A 1,008-nucleotide genomic window follows, 5' to 3' on the forward strand; every position below is an offset into this window, starting at 1 on the left:
TAATATTTCAATGTTAATCTTTACTTCAGCCAGTGTCAAAAAAGCCCCCCTTGGTACTAGCTCAAATTTTAAGATAATAATCCCTTCATTTAAAAATGCCTGAAGCTGGGCAAGGGGGTGTGCACCTATAATCCAAGCCTTACTTGGGAGGCTGAGGAGGAAGAATCACTTGAGCCCAGAAGTTCAAGACCTGCATGGGCAATATACCGACCCTGTCTCAATAAAAAATAATTAAAAAAAAAATTGAGGGCTTGTTCCAAATTCATGAGGTGCTATGATAAATATCATGATAAATATAAATAGAAACAAAAGAGGCCAAGCGGGAGCAGGAAATAGATGCACACGGAGCAAGTGGTAGTGGAGTTCAGAGGAAGGAGAGGTTCTTTCTGGCTGGGGAACCAAACTGGTTTCATGAAGGAGGTAACATTTGCCTTGGATGGGGCCTTTACAGTAGAGGCATTATCTGAAGAATCAGCCTCAGATCTTAAGCTATGGAAGGGTGAACCGTATGGCTAAGGTAGAGAGGTGGTGAAGTACAGGTTTTGAGAAACAGCAAGTAATTTACTTTGGCTAACAAGAAAAATAAGCCAATTGACAACTGTGTCTGCTTAAAAAATAGTTCTTACCCAATGCCACTAACTCGAGTCAGGAAATTGATGGATGAACTCGTATCATCCTGCCGAATCTTTAAGAAAAGAAAAAAGTCTAACAATAATTTAAGAATGCTTCAAGGACTTAAATGATCTTATTGGAAACATACCAGTCTGCTAAAAGACATGAAGAGCTATTTACATTTCTTGGATGACCCACACAAAATTATTCACAGGTAACCTAAGGAGTAACAGGTGAATAACAGAGTAACTGAAGATGTCTTATCTCTAAGTTATCCAATACTTTTAAAAGGTCTATTCATAACAAATCAGAAGTGATATAATTACTATCATAGGGGTGAAATAAAACCATAAAAATGCTTGGGAGAGTTTAAACACAGAAATTCTAAACGATGGC

General features: G+C 37.9%; 1 protein-coding gene across 1 annotated transcript in view; it reads right to left on the reverse strand.

Annotated features, from left to right (window-relative positions):
- The window catches only part of POLB (polymerase (DNA directed), beta), a 39,994-nt gene that overhangs the window by 21,735 nt on the left and 17,251 nt on the right, over window positions 1-1,008 (reverse strand). Inside the window, exon 5 of the mRNA XM_011960641.1 lies at window positions 627-705. Coding sequence (XP_011816031.1) covers window positions 627-705 — 79 coding nt within the window. The remainder of the gene's footprint in view (window positions 1-626; window positions 706-1,008) is intronic.

This window comes from Colobus angolensis, unplaced genomic scaffold, assembly GCF_000951035.1.
Source record: "Colobus angolensis palliatus isolate OR3802 unplaced genomic scaffold, Cang.pa_1.0 Scaffold52, whole genome shotgun sequence".
Classification (NCBI taxonomy): domain Eukaryota; kingdom Metazoa; phylum Chordata; class Mammalia; order Primates; family Cercopithecidae; genus Colobus; species Colobus angolensis.